General features: G+C 39.1%; 1 protein-coding gene across 1 annotated transcript in view; it reads left to right on the top strand.

Moving 5' to 3' along the window:
• Positions 1-1,384: 1,384 nt before the first annotated feature.
• Positions 1,385-13,302, top strand: part of STAM (signal transducing adaptor molecule) — a 101,775-nt gene continuing 89,857 nt past the window's right edge. Inside the window, exon 1 of the mRNA XM_048219540.2 lies at positions 1,385-1,637. Within this exon, the coding sequence (XP_048075497.1) occupies positions 1,598-1,637 (40 nt within the window). The 5' untranslated portion in view covers positions 1,385-1,597. The remainder of the gene's footprint in view (positions 1,638-13,302) is intronic.

Raw genomic sequence — 13,302 nt, 5'->3', positions numbered from 1 at the left:
ACAACCCTATTATTATTCCTGTTTCTCACAGATGAAAAATTGAGGTACCACGAGGTGAAGTAATTTATATAACCTTTTAATATTGGACATTTTAATGCGTAATGATGCTTTGATATTATAAACAACGTTGCCATGAATATCATTGTCTATGTTCTTAAAGAATGTCTTTATAATAAATTCCAAAAAGAACTGGTGCGTCCAGAGGTATTCACATTTGCAAAAACTTTTGTAACAGACCTTTCAGATATTTCCCTTACTAAAACTACATAATTTAAACTTCGCTTAACAACCTGAGTGTATGATTCTTCACATCCCATTTTAATTCCTGTCAGACAAAAAGGTACTTGAATGCTACTTTAATTTGCATTGTTCACTTTTAGGAATAAGATTTCATTTTTAATGGATTTTTGTAAGCACTCTTTGTATACTAATCCTGTCCTTGACAAGTTGTAAATAATTGTTCACATGCTAATTTGTAAGGGCTCTAATTTAGATATCATTTACATAATTCCAATTTATGCGCAAGACTCTCTTACTTAGTTCCAAGCGGGACACAAAACCTCTAAGTGCTCCTGAAAATTTCTACATGACATGGGCATAATTTGTTAAATACTTATAAATAAAATCACTACATAAACATTTTATGTTATTAGGAATCCCTCATCAGTTTCTAGCTCCATTTGCAGTTTTGTTTTGTTTTTTGCTCGGTCTTGGGGGGAGGGGGCTATCGCAGACATTCTTGGTGTGTGAAACTTATTTTCCAATCATCACAACTGCTTAGTGACTGCACAGTCAGTGGTGACAACGCCCAGCTAGAAGTGCTTTCGACAGAGATTCAGAAGCCAGGCGTTCAGGGACTCTCGGGAAGGTGCCAGCGTTACCTCAGCCTCTCCGAGGGAGCCGCGCGCCCTGACACTCCCCTCTTTAAGGACTCGGGCCAATCCGTTCAGCTCACATGACTTCATCCAAACAAGTTTCTTGTCACCTCGGGCAGCAACTGAACCCACGGCTTTTTAACTTAGATGACCCCCAACGAAGGAGTTTCCATCCCCCTCAACAGGGACTACAGAATTATGACAACCGACGGAGTGAGGGGCGAGCACGGGGTCTCAAGCAACCCTCACGCGACCCTTTTTCTTTCCCAGTCTCTGATTCACGCCTGGGCTCGGTAGTCGGCTTCGGCGCGCCTGGAGGACCCCGTCCTCCGGAGACTCCTGGCCAACGCAAAAGCAGAAAAATCAGGCATTACTCCCGCCCTCCGGTATGACCGATCACAAGGGGAGTCAGGCAGAGGGGGCGCTTTGGTGGGGCCTGTTCTGGCTGGGCAGGTGTCCGGCAGGTTCTGAGCAGGCAGCGCCGAGGTCGCCCAGGTTCCCGACAGGCTCCACGCGGGGGGCCTTGTCTGCGCCTTCGCTGTTGCCGCCGCCGCCGCCGCTGCCGCGGTTGCTGAGGGTAGGTGAGAGGTGGAGCTGTCGCCAACCCTGAGGAGTGCGTCTGTGTTGCTGTTTTTGCCTGAGGAGGCTTGTTTCCTGCGTCGCTCTCTGACTCCCGTGGTGTCGAGGGGGAGTCCCTGCGGACACCTGGGCACGCAGCGGAGATGCCTCTGTTTGCCACCAATCCCTTCGATCAGGATGTTGGTAAGTGCTTTTGCCGCTCCCGGTCGACCCCGCACCGGAGTGCAAGCCCACCCTGCCCGCTCCCTGCGTGCGTTCCCGATCCCCTGGCCGAGGCTGAGTGCTTCCCCTTTCCTGAGGCTCCTTCCTGAAGAGTTTGGAGGAGGTTGGGGGCTTGGCTTATCTTTTTTTGAAAGAAATGGGACTCAGCCTGCGAAGCGGGCCTTAGACTAGGGCTGTGGGTTTCCAAAGAACTGCTTTAGGGGGTTGATGTGAGGGCCTCCGAGGAACGGCTGGTGTAGCATCTGGTGCTGGGACAGTGCTTCTGGAAGAAGGGAGTTGAGAGCTGAGCAGTATGTTACCTAGAGTAGGATTATAAGCCCTCCAATAAAGTGTTTTCCTGGATAAATTTTAAACGTTTGGAACTAGGAGAATGTTTTAGGTGAGCTTCCTTAGGGGATTTTAAAATCTCTGTGTGTGTATGTGTGTAAATGTAACGGGCGGAGAGAGCTTCTGGCTAAGGGTAGATTCTCAAAAACGTTGGGAGAGATGAAAATGGAATACTTGGCAACAACTGAAACCGAATTCAGGACCTGAGCCATTGTGCTGCATTCTTTAGGCTATGTCTCAGTACTTTATGAAGTGTGGGAGAGGACCTTAAATCTGAGAATGCTGATTTGTTTTGGTTTTGAAATACCTTTTTTTTGTTTTTTTTTTTCTGAATCATTGGTTTTGGGTACTGAGCATACCAATTCAACAGGTTAGCTCCCCCCCCCCCCCCCCCCCCCCCCCGCTCCTGGTCTGAGCGTAATAGTTACAAGACTTTGAGTTTCCTGGAGTAGAATTTTGGGGTGATTTGATTGCATTTAGGGAGTACTTTGGCACACAAGTATGGAATGAAAGCAAGCCAAATGCCATGACTAATTACTGTGGTAAAGAAATATAAGGACACCCTTATGGAATTGCTTTTTGTTATTTTGTATAATTTAATTGCAAATGGCAGGTGTTGATTTTTGCTTTTTAACTCTTCCTTAGAGCATGCCACTGAGGCTTGGAGGTTTGGGTTAATACTAGAAAAGGGTCCAGTCTCATCTCGGCCACTGCCTAGCTCATAGTGAAATCATGGGCAAGTCACTGAAGCTCTTTGAGTCCCAGAGTGCACATCTTTAAAGAGTGGAAAAATACATTGTGTTTGTGATTCAGTGAAATAATATGTGTAAAGGGCCCACTATAGTGCCTTTATATAGTAGTCACCTGCTAACCGATGGCTATTTTTGGTTCTAGTTTAAATGCATGGCCTGAATCAGCAATGGATGGAACTTTAGACATAGACAATAATACTTAATAAACAATTGGAAAATTGCGTTTAATTCAAGAAGCACTTAGCACACAATACAGATGGTCCCCGACTCACAATAGTTCGACTTAACGATTTTTCAACTTTAGTATGGTGCGAAAGGGATATGCATTCAGTAGAAACTGTACTTTGCATTTTGAATTTGGCTCTTTTCCCGGGAAAGCCATATGCGGTCAGTATGATTGTCTCGTGATGCTAGGCAGTGGCACCCACCTGCAGCTTGCAGTCAGCCACGCAACCACGAGGGTAAACTACCAATATACTTAGACCATTCTGCACCCGTACAACCATTCTGTTTTTCATTTTCAGTATAATATGCAGTAAATTATATGAGATATTCAACATTTTGTTATAAAATAGACCTTGTGTTAGATGATTTAGCCCAACTGTAGGCTAAAGTAAGTTTTCTGAGCACACTGAAGGTAAGCTGGCTACGCCGTGATGTAGGTTAGGTGATTAAATGCATTTTGGACTTAGGATATTTTCAACTTACTATGGGTTTATTAAGACCTGACCCCATCATAAGTTTAGAAAGATCTGTATTTATAGGACACTGTCTCAGTGACATAAGAGAGTGATGAATAAGACATGGTTACTGCTCTCAAGCAGTTTCATAACATTACAGTAATTTCTAGGGCAAATGCTCAAAGTAAAACAATTTCTTAATACCTACTTCTGTTTCCAGAACTTTTATCTAGTTCTCATGGCCGTATATAATCTAGTTTCCAGCTACCTTCACTTTTATATCCTGCTGACTTTTAAACACACATTTCCATTGGGTTTAAATAAATTTCTTAATGTCAAACTCTTTCCCAGTACCTACACCAGTCAGTTCAAACATAGGCTCTTTCAGCTTTTATACTTTCACTTCTAATTTATTTCTTGTACATTTCTACATGTACCTACATGTGCTCATGATTAAACGCCAACTCAGTCCAGCTCGTTATTGAATCATTTCCTGATTACTCTAGCCTAGGATTTCTCAGTAGTGACACTATTGACATTTCGGACGAGATAAATATCTTTGTTGTGGAGGTCTATCCTGTGCAATAAAGGGTGTTTAGCAGCCTGCCTGACCTCTACCAGTGCTGCCCCCCATGATTCTAAAAGTTATCAGACATTACTAAATGTCCCCTGGGGGCACAAAATAGCTCCCAGACCACTCTTTTAGCCCACTGTAATCTTCCCCCTTTTCCAAACTCTTGCAACACTTTGTCTTTACCAAATTATTTGGTATTAAAGATAGTTATATCCTGTATTATGCTCCTTAATTATTTTATTAGTTGCTACATAGCAGGTGCCTAATAAATGTTTGTTTAATTGAGACTGTCTCACTTGAGCCTGCTAAACAGTAAGCTCCTTAACTGTAAGGACATTCTTTATTTTTTTTAAGATTTTATTTATTTATTTGAGAGAGAGAGACAGCCAGCCAGAGAGGGAACACAAGCAGGGGGAGTGGGAGAGGAAGAAGCAGGCTCCCAGCAGAGCAGGGAGCCTGATGCGGGGCTCAGTTCCAGGACCTTAGGATCAGGCCCTGAGCCAAAGGCAGATGCTTAACGACTGAGCCACCCAGGCGCCACCTGTTAAGGACATTCTTTTGCTCCAGGAAAGCTTACCTTTTAAAGTTAGTCAGGTTCTGGTGTTTGCATCAATTCGCTTCTCATGATCCATATATGAAAATACGAAAGGTTATCCTGAGGAGACCTGTCAGAGACTCCCAGTAAATAATACTTGGAAAGAGTCCAATAGACTCCCATGTTAATTTTTTTTTACTAGTAAAGTATATAAAATATACTTAGAATAGAATAAATTTAACAATATTCCTTCTCACTTTGTCCATCAATGAGTATGTGACATTAAAGTAGTTATAAGTCACTTGATTTAATTATCACTTAACATTGTATACATTTATATTTCTTCAAAATTAACTGTCTCTGGTTTTATTCATAAACTGAATTGGTGAATCAGTAATTCACACATTTATATAATGTAACATTTTATACAAAGAGGCAAAATACTGGCCATAGCTCTTTCCTGTAAGAAATGCTGAAATGTGTTCTTAGAATGTGAACTCTATGAGGAGAGGGATTTTGCTCAATACTATATCCAAGCATGTAGACCACTAATAAGACATTCAGCAAACATTTTTTGAATACATGAATCTCATTTTGGATGTTGTATTTCTTGCTCAGTTCAACTTGAATTATAATGATAGCTTATTCCATCAAGTTTTTATTTCAAAGTCCCTAGTGACTTCCATCTTGCCAAATCTAATGGTCAGTTCCTAGTCTATTTCTCTGTTGATCTCTTTGCTTTCCTCTTTGATATACTTCATTCACTTATTTTCCGGGACACCAAACTTTTTCTGATTTTCTTCTTAGCTCCTTTTTGGTCTTTTTGGCCTCTCCTTTTTGTGGCTTCCAAATGTTGAACCAAGCCTCAGGCTCAGTTCTAGAAATTCTTTTGACATTTTTCCCCTTGCTGTCTTACTAGGCAGTTTAGTTTATTGTTAAGAATTCAGACTCTGGAGCTATACTGCTTGAATTCATTTCCTAACTTTGCTGCTTATCAGCAGTGACACTGTGCCTCAGTTTCCTTATCTTTAATATGGGATATAGTGATAAATGGTTCTTAGTTTTCTTAACTAAACGTCTTCATTTCTTCATCCTTGCCTATTTCATTTAGATGGCACCATCGCTATTTCCTGTCACTCATCTCTGATGTCTAGGAGTTATCATGGTTTTTTCTTTTTTCACATTTCACATCCATTCTATCAGTAAGATCTTTTGGTTCTACTTTAAAAATATATCCAGAATTTCGGCACTTCTCCTTACCTTACCTCTGTTATCTTCCTCCAGTCATTGATATCTCTTTCTTAGACTGTGGCAAGAGGTTTATAGTTGGGCTACACGCTTGCACCCTATAGTCAATTCTTATATACAAAGGTCAATGATCTTTTAAAAATCTTAGATAATATCACTTACCTGTTCAGAAACCTCCAGTAGCTTCCCATCCCACTTACAGGGAAATGCAAATTCCTTATCATGGTTTATAAATAGGCCCCTTCTTGTGTCTCTGATATGATTTTGACCTCCAGACTCTCTCATTCTAAGCTTCTTGGGTCTGAACACTCAAAGGTCATTCCTGCCTTTATCTCTTTGCTGTCTTCTTTTCTTGCAGTGTTCTTCCCCTGGGCATTTGAAGATCTTGATGTCCATTACATCATTCAAGACTGTTCAAATGAGTTTCTAAGAGAGGCTTTCCCTAATTACCTACTGTAAAAAAAAATCCATTTTTACTCCCTCACTCTGTTTCCTTGTTCTATTTCATTTTTCTTTATGGTACTCAACTACCTGACATTAGTTGATGGATTGATTGTCTTCTGTATGGAGTATAAACTCCACAGGATGAGAGCTTTTCATTTCTATCTGTAATACATAGGGACACTATCTGATACACAGTAAGTACTCAATAAGTATTTATCAAATAATAAATACTGATTTTTTTTTTTGGCATCTCCAGTCTTGTATCTTTTTGGTGTTATCACCTAGAAATCAATCTATCAGAAAACTGAACCTAGTTTCCAGTCTAGTTCTACTTTGATTATATGGTAATTTTACAGTGTTCTAGTTATCCTGATTTGAAACCCTAGGGGTATCTTTGAATCATTACCCTGCCTCTGCTAAATCATCATATCTTTGCTTTTGTAATAGTATTTTTTTGCATTCCTAATCAGAGTACTTTGGACCTGTTCGTATCCTATAGACTTGGCCATGTTTTTAGTCTATTTTTCTAGTCTCTTCAGTATTATAAACCATAGCCAGTTTAATTTTCATAAATGTTAATGCTACATTTATTCTCCTAGAGTATGGTGTGATGGAAAGACTTTGGGCTTTGGGTTTAAATTGCACGTGTGGCATTTGCTGTTAGTAAATGGGCAGAGTATGGGCAAGTACAGAAGCCATCTAAGTTCACTTTCGTAGATAGGGATTAAAATGTCTACCCCACGGAGTTGCTATGAAAAATACTTATAAAAACACATGACATTCTAATTCTTTTTTGGAGATGAATATGCTTCAGATTAATGTTCAAAATCATATTCAAACTTTTCTCAAGTATGCTTTTCCTCTCTTCTGATTACTGGTACTTCATTTTAGTCACACATGTCAAGATTCTAGGAGTCATTCTTGACTTCTGTAGTTGTAGTTTTCTACATTCCAGACAACAGACACATACTGTCGTCTATGTGCCAGGCACACTGAACGTGCCCTCAAGGATTTGGTGTTGCTATAGTCTCTATGCTTTATCTTCCTAATAAGCTCTTGAATCCACATTTATTTTTCCTCAATTCATGCCTCCCATCCTTTTTAATTTCATTGCCGCTGCTAGGGCAGGCTTAGATCCCTGAACTCTTAGATTAGTACAGTAGCCTCTGTTATCCCTGCCTCCAGTCTGTCCCCAGTCATTTTCTAGGTGGCTGATCATATTTCTGAAAGGTAATATAACCATATATCTCCTCTGATTAAAGCATTTCAGTGAATCTACAGCTTTCACAGGAATTTGAACTTTACAGCATGGCATGTAAGACCTTTTAGCACTTAGCTCCTTTTTTACCCTTTCAGCCTTACCTTCCACTATGTTTCTCAAGGCATATTTCCTTGTTGGTTTTATACTACTATTTTAGGTGTGGATCCTCTGGCCTGACATAGCCTTCTCTTCATTAGTCTTGATTAGGGTTGTTTTAAGGATATGATGCATATAAAGCACTTAACACAGTATTTGGTGTGTAGTAAGCAATGGAAACATTTTAGCGTCTCTTATAATAAAGTTAGAAATACCTATGGAGCCTGTAGAGGCTACTCAGATTCTAAGGGGTGGAATCAGTTGCTATGAACACATGCTCAGGGGAGAAATGTGAAAATTTTAGAATACAGGTCTGTTAAAAGTCTAATGACCATTGGGTTAAGAAATTGTACTCATTGTTTCTTCTGTTTTGATTTTACTTCTCCTGTAAAGTATTCCTTGTATAGCTTTTTAGGCTTTCATTTCTATTTGGTGCTTTTCTCTGAGATGCTTCCATGCTGTTCCTTTGACGCCTACTTCCTTTCTGGTTAGTAGAGCTTCAGATTGTTTTTCTTTGTAAGTACAGTTTCTGGTGGTCAGGGGGATAGGAACATTAGATGAAACATTTTGGAAAAATTGATAACCATAATCTCAAAAAGATAATAATTTAAGACTTGCTTTCTCCATTAGTCATTTTTGATGAACTGTTACATCTCTAAGCTGATTGACCTTTTTCTCCCCCTATAGCCAGAACATGATGGGCAGTCATCCTGTCAGCATTTCTCACCTCCCCAAATCTTTGACAGTTATAAATTGAGAAAATCAAAAGTAGCTGCTTATCAGAAAAAGTTCTCCAATTCATTGCGAAGACTGTTGAAATTCAAATGAGGCTCTGCATTATGTTTTTGTGGATATTGCTAGGCAGATTTCTTAATCTTCTCCTTTTGAGTATAGGCATACCTGGGAGATCTTGCTCATTCTGTTTCAGATCACCGCAGTAAAGCAAATATTGCAGTAAAGAGAGTCAAATGAATTTTGTTTCCCAGTGCATATAAAAGTTACGTTTACATTATACAGTAGCTTGTTAAATATGCAATAGCATTTTGTCTAAAAAAAAGTATATGCCTTAGTTAAAAAATACTTTATTGCTTAAAAAATGCTAACCATCATCTGAGCTTTCATTAAGTGATAATCTTTTTGCTAGCAGAGGGTCTTACCTTGATGATAGCTACTGACTGATCAGGGTGGTGGTTGCTGAAGATTGGGGTGGCAGTGGCAATTTCTTAAAAGAAAACAGCAGCGAAGTTTGCCACATCGATTGGCTCTTCCTTGCATTGAACTATTTGTTGGTAGCATGCAATGCTGTTTGACAGCATTTTACCCATAGTAGAACTTATTTCAAAATTGGAATCAATCCTCTCAAACTCTGCTGCTGCTTTATCAACTAAGTTTATGTAATAGGCAAACCCTTTGTCGCATTTCAACAGTTTTCACAGCATCTTCTAGTAGATTCCACCTCGAGAAACCACTGTCTTTGCTTATTCATAAGAAGCAACTCCTCATCGGTTCATATTTTATTATGAAATTGCAACAGTTCAGCCACATCTTCAGGCTCCACTTCTGATTCTAGTTCTCTTGCTGTTTCCACCTCATCTGCAGTTACTTCCTCCACTGAAGTCTTGATCCCCTCAAAGTCATCCATGATGGCTGGAATCACCTTCTTCCAAACTTCTATTCAGGTTGATCTTTTGACCTTCCCACGTATTGTGAATGTTCTTACTGGCATCTAGAACGGTGAATCCTTTCCAGGTTTTCAGTTTACTTTGCCCAGATCCATCAGAGGAATTCATATCTATGGCAGCTATAGCCTTATAGATATATATATATCTATATATATATATATATATATATAGATATATATATATATATATATATTTTCAATTTTACTTATTTGAGAGAGAGAGAGGGCATGAGGGGGGTTAGGGACAGAGGGAAAGGGACAAGCAGATCCCTGCTGAGCACGGAGCCCAACTCAGGGCTCAGTGCCAGGACCCCGAAATCACGACCTGAGCCAAAGTCAGACACTCAACCGACTGAGCCACCCAGTGCCACAGGAAATGTATTTCTTAAATAATAAGACTTGAAAGTCAAAATGACTCCTTGATCCACGTGCTGCAGAATGAATGTGGTGTTAACAGACCTGGAAACAACATTAATCTCATTGTACATGTCTGTCAGAGCTTTTGGGTGGTCAGGTGCATTGTCAGTGAGCAGTTATATTTTTGAAAGGAATATCTGTTTTTCTGAGCAGTAGGTCTCAACAGTGGGCTAAACTATTCAGTAAACGATGTCGTAAACAGATGCACTGCCTTCCAGGCTTTATTCCATATATAGAGCAAAGGCACAGTAGATTTATCATAATGCTTAAGGGCCCTAGGATTTTTGTAATGATAAATGAGCATTGGCTTCAACTTAAAGTCACCAGCTGCATTAGCCCCTAACAAGAGGATCATCCCTATCTTTCAAAGCTTTGAAGTCAATCTTTGACTTCTCTCTAGCTATGAAAGTCCTAGTTGGCATCTTTTGCCACTATAAGGCAGTTTTGTCTATGTTGAAAATCTGTTGTTTGGTGTAGCCACCCTCAGTAATGATCTGAGCTAGATCTTCTGGAGAACTTGCTGCAGCTTCTACATCAGCACTTGCTGCTTCACCTTGCACTTTTGTCTTACAGACATGGCTTCTTTTCTTAAACCTTGTGATTCAGCCTCTGCTAGCTTCAAACTTTTCTTCTGTATCTTCCTTACCTTTTTCAGCCTTCATAGAATTGAAGAGAGTTAGGACCTTGCTCTGGATGAGACTTTGGTTTAAGGGAATGTTTTGGCTGATTTGATCATCTCTCCAGACCACTCAGACTTTTCTCCATATTGGCAATAAAGCTGCTTCATTTTCTTATCTTTTGTGTGTTCACTGGAGTATCACTTTTAATTTCCTTCAAAAACTTTCCCTTTGCATTCACAACTTGGTTAACTGTTTGGTTCAACAGACTGAGCTTTTGGCCTATCTCCGCTTTTGACATGCCTTCCTCACTAAGTTTCGTCATTTCTAGCTTTTGATTTAAAGACACATGTGTCTTTTCACTTGAACACATAGAGGCCATTGTAGAGTTACAATGTTGGCCTAATTTTAATATATTGTTGTATCCCAGAGAATATAGGGAGGCCCAAGGAGAGGGAGAGAGATAGGGAATGGCCAGTGGACGTCAGAACACACACACTGTGTGTATTAAGTTCATTGTCTTAATATGGGTGCAATTTGTGATGCTCCAAAACAGTTACAATTGCAAAATCAAAGATCACTGGTCTTTGTATACAGGCACACCTTGAAAGTATTGTGGGCTGGGTTACAGGCCACTATAATAAAGTGAACATCTCAATAAAGTGAGTCAAATGAATTTTCTTGTTCCTGGTGTATATAAAAGTTATGTTTATATCATATTGTAGTCTATTAAGTGTGCAATAGCATCATGTCTAACAAATAATGCACATGCCTTAATTAAAAACATTGCTAAAAAATGCTCACCATCATCTGAGCTTTTAGCAAATCATAATCACTGATCACAGATCACCATAACAAATATAATAGTAATGAAAGAGTTTGAAATAATGCAAGAATTATCAAAATGGGGCACATGGAAAAATGGTGCCAACAGACTTGCTCGAAGCAAGGTTGCCACAAACCTTCAATCTGTAAACAACACAGTATCTGCAAAGTGCAATGAAGTGAAGCGCAATAAAATGAGCTTTGTCTGTATTAGAGTAAGGATAATCTGAGGATAAAATGAATGGTTGTGAAGTTTTGAATTCTTTAGAAGCAAGTCTCTTTTCTTGCTTCACTTTTACCTTCCCTACAACCTGTTTTTGTCTTAGAAAATAGTTTTGACTTTGCTACTCATAAAACCATGCTGAATTGTTACTAATAGTTTTTATTGCAATTTAAAAAATACTTGTTTTGTAACTGAGAATTGTGCTACTGCTCTTATTGATCTTAAGGGAGGATCAATAAATAATCCGAATAGTTGTAGAGTTTGGAAATGGGTTGCATTTCTGATGTACATAAGTTTGAGTCAGATACTGATCCTGTTTATATATCAGAGTGAAAAAGGTAGTTCATGAGTGTTCAGCGTACCTGCTGATGACTGTACCATACACTCCTGGCTACACCTTAATTCAGGAACTGTAAGATCATACTTAGCTACTGGAATAGTCAGTTTATATTTGATCAGACGTAAGCATATCATTTCTAGTAAACTATTGACTTTTAGTAAGTTAAGTTTTAATAAGCTTAGCAATTATATTTTTTAAGAAGGTGATAGATTTCAAGTTTTAAGTGGTTTGTTGTTGTTGTTGTTGTTTTTTTTTACAAAAATGCACTATGTTTTTAAAAGGGCTGCTTGGCTACCAGTCAGTAAAGATGATGAATTAATTATTTAAATACACTATCAGATTAAAGTAATGACTTGCTTTCCTTTTCTAAGATGAAGTAAATGTTAGACCAGAGGATATTGATCAGGATGACTCACTCACTTTTCTTTGGCTTTGTAAGGGCTGAGGGTCTATGAGGTAGAGCTCTGAGACTCCTCAATTAGAGCAGTTCCACTTGGATTTGGTTTACATATTGAGTTTCTTTGAAGGTAAACTTTTCTTATAAAACAGAGTATTGAAAAATATAGTGTGTGATTGGTCTTAATCCCTGTTTCCTGAGAGGGAGCCTCTAAATCTTTGGAATTTCTTGAGTGATAGGAGCATCTTATTCAAGAAGGGCTCCTTGGACAATATTTTAATTTATTCTAATGAGATGATTCAGCGTGGAAGCTGGTCACTCTAGAAGGCCTTAGCCTTGTGATTAGATGGTTGGGACTTTCAGTCATATGATATTAGCCAGACCTCCAGGGATGGGTAGGAGGCCTGGAGATTGAGTTCCAGGAGGTAGCCGATCATACCTTCATAATGAAATGCCAATAAAAATTCTAGACACCAAACCTTGGTTGAGTCTCCTGGCTGGCGATATACATTGATGTACGCAGAGGATGATGCGTCCTGAGGGCACAGAAGCTTTGGGTTTGGGATTGTCCCAGACCTTAATAACTATGCATCTCTTCATTGGCTGGTTCAGATTTGTATCTTTTGTAATAAAATTGTAATTATAATGCTTTTCTGAGTTCTGTGCGTTGTTACAGTGAATTAATGAACATGAGGGGATAATGGAAACCCCTGATTTTTTAGCCAGTTGGTCAGAAGTTCATGTCACCTGGGAACCCCAGAAGTTGTTGCTTGTGTTTTTAAAGTGGGGAAACTTGTGTAGTTCTGTGCCCTTAACCTGTGAACAGCAGCAACTCCAGATGGGTAGTATCACAGTTGCATTGTAGAGGGTTTTTCACACTGAAAAGTAAAATTTGAGAATCACTGAAGTAGATGCTATTAAAGGTGTATGTGTTTCTGTGAGTTATATGGATTCATACTGTGATTACATGAGTGGGTTTAGTATTTATTTAGTATTTAGTATTTAGGCTGAGAGCATGAATATTGAAAGAATTGCCCAAAGTAGAAATTGTTATTATTTTCAAGGGATTTATAGTTTATTATGGAAGCTTGAACAATGACAGGTAAATTTGACTCAGTTATCCTTTTGGTACACCCTGCAGCCTGAATGAAATTAAATAACATTTCAACATTTGCTTTCTAAGTAACCCGTTTAGTTTCAAGAGTAATG

This window comes from Ursus arctos, unplaced genomic scaffold, assembly GCF_023065955.2.
Source record: "Ursus arctos isolate Adak ecotype North America unplaced genomic scaffold, UrsArc2.0 scaffold_30, whole genome shotgun sequence".
In the NCBI taxonomy this organism is placed as follows: Eukaryota; Metazoa; Chordata; class Mammalia; order Carnivora; family Ursidae; genus Ursus; species Ursus arctos.
Note: the sequence above shows the minus strand (reverse complement) of the source record. Positions and strands in the feature narration are given on the sequence as shown.